The sequence below is a fragment of the Triticum dicoccoides genome, chromosome 3B, assembly GCF_002162155.2.
Source record: "Triticum dicoccoides isolate Atlit2015 ecotype Zavitan chromosome 3B, WEW_v2.0, whole genome shotgun sequence".
NCBI lineage: Eukaryota > Viridiplantae > Streptophyta > Magnoliopsida > Poales > Poaceae > Triticum > Triticum dicoccoides.
The window spans coordinates 755443665-755445656 of NC_041385.1; the positions used below are offsets into that span (position 1 = coordinate 755443665).

Below are 1992 nucleotides of genomic sequence, written 5' to 3' on the forward strand. Positions count from 1 at the left end.
TTTGTTCCTTTCTTATCTATGCTATGAACTATGTATTTTTTTATCTATGCAAAGTTTATTTTAAAAAAATGTTGTGCGAGAGCACGCGCGCTGCATTTTAGTGCGCCTGCTGAAGCTACGCGCGTGCTGCATTTTAGCGCGGCTGCTGGAGCCAGCGCGCTGCGCCGCGCCAAACCTGATGAAGGGCGCGCCGCAAACCAGATTTTTGCGCGCCGTGCGTCGGCGGCTGTTAGGGATGCTCTAAACAATTGCATAGCCAGCTAACTCAGCCATATAAAACGCAACACCGTCACCTAATGCTACTATACACCCACAGACATACATTTGTTACTCCATAGCAAACCTTGAGGTGTTCTTAGATTTCGAGCTAAGCTGCACGTAGGTACCCCTCTGCGTGTGGGCGTACGCCATGAACGGCACAAGGAAGAAGAGCAGCGGCACGCCGCTGCTGGGCAAGTACGAGCTCGGGCGTCTGCTCGGCCGCGGCACGTTCGCCAAGGTCTACCTCGCGCACACTGTGACCGGCGGCGAGCCGGTGGCGGTGAAGGTGATCGACAAGGCGGAGGTGATGGGCACGGAGGGCATGGCGCCTCGCGTGCTCCAGGAGGTGGAGGCCATGCGCCGGCTTCGCCACCCGGGAGTGGTCCGCCTCCACGAGGTGCTCGCCACTCGCGCCAGTATCTACCTCGTCATGGAGCTCGCCCCCCGGGGCGACCTTCAGTCCAGGCTCGCCGCTCTGCCAAGCCACCGGTTTTCAGAGAAGGCCGCGCGGCGCGTGTTCGTGCAGCTCACGGTGGCGCTCGCCCACTGCCACGCGCGCGGCGTGACGCACCGCGACCTCAAGCCGCAGAACCTCCTCCTGGACGGCGCCGGCAACCTCAAGGTCTCCGACTTCGGCCTCTCGGCGCTCCCAGACTCGTTCCGGGAGGACGGCCGCCTCCACACCGCCTGCGGCACGGCGGCCTATGCCGCGCCGGAGGTGCTCCGCAACAAGGCATACGACGGCGCCAAGGCCGACGCGTGGTCCTGCGGAGTCACGCTCTTCGTCCTCGTCGCCGGCCGCCTGCCCTTCGATGACGCTAATATCCCCGATATGTGCCGGAAGGCGTCCCGCCGGCAGTACGTGGTCCCGCCGTGGGTGTCCCCGCCAACGAGCCGACTGCTGCACCGCCTGCTCGACCCGAACCCGGAAACCCGCGTCGCCGTAGAGGCGCTGGCGGGGACGCACCCATGGTTCGTCAAGCGCTCCCTCAGCCTCGACTCTCACCTTGACGGCCTCCTCGACAGCCAGCCGGAGCGCGCGGTGGCGTTCCGGGCGCCGTCAGTGAACGCGTTCGACATCATATCCACGTCGCAGTGGCTCGATCTGTCCGGGATGTTCGGCGAGAGCAGGAGGAGCAAGGAGAAGCGGTTCGTGACGACGGCGTCGCCGGAGCAGACGCTGGAGCAGCTCGGCCGGGCGGGCAGGAAGCTCGGGTACGTGGTCGTGGTGGGGAAGAAAGGAAGGGAGTGCCAGCGCTGTCCTCTAGGAGGGCTGACGATATCGGTGGAGATCTCGGAGCTGGAGCTGCCGCTGATGCTCGTCGAGATGCGGCTGGAGATGGACGATGGAGAGGTTCGAGTGTTTAGCTGGGATCAGTTGAGGGTAGAGCTGGGGGATGGTGTAGTTAGGGCTTGGGATAGCCGTGAGGATTTGCAACAAGTTTAGTTTAATTTAGAAGAAGTTATTTGGCAGCTTAACTAGTTAACGGACGCATAAAGGGGTACTCTAATATATCAAATATATATCTAGCTTGTTTATTTATTTTCTTGATTTCTGTCTTGGATATTTTTTTTTGACGAAATGTAGCAGCGCTACTTTCATTCATTAAGAAGAGGAGCCGGCAGAGCCGTGAAATTACAGGGGAATGCAAAAATGAGAGGCAATATTACACCACTGAACACAACAAAAAAGAAAGAGAGAAGAAGAGAACAGCTGGGTCGAGGCGACAA

The 1992-nt window shown here is 59.3% G+C and overlaps 1 protein-coding gene across 1 annotated transcript; it reads left to right on the top strand.

Annotated features, from left to right (window-relative positions):
• The first annotated feature begins 403 nt into the window (after positions 1–403).
• Positions 404–1708, top strand: LOC119282049 (CBL-interacting protein kinase 4-like). The gene has a single exon (XM_037562409.1). The coding sequence runs from the start codon at positions 410–412 to the stop codon at positions 1706–1708; it is 1299 nt and encodes a 432-aa protein (XP_037418306.1). The 5' UTR covers positions 404–409.
• Positions 1709–1992: the final 284 nt, after the last annotated feature.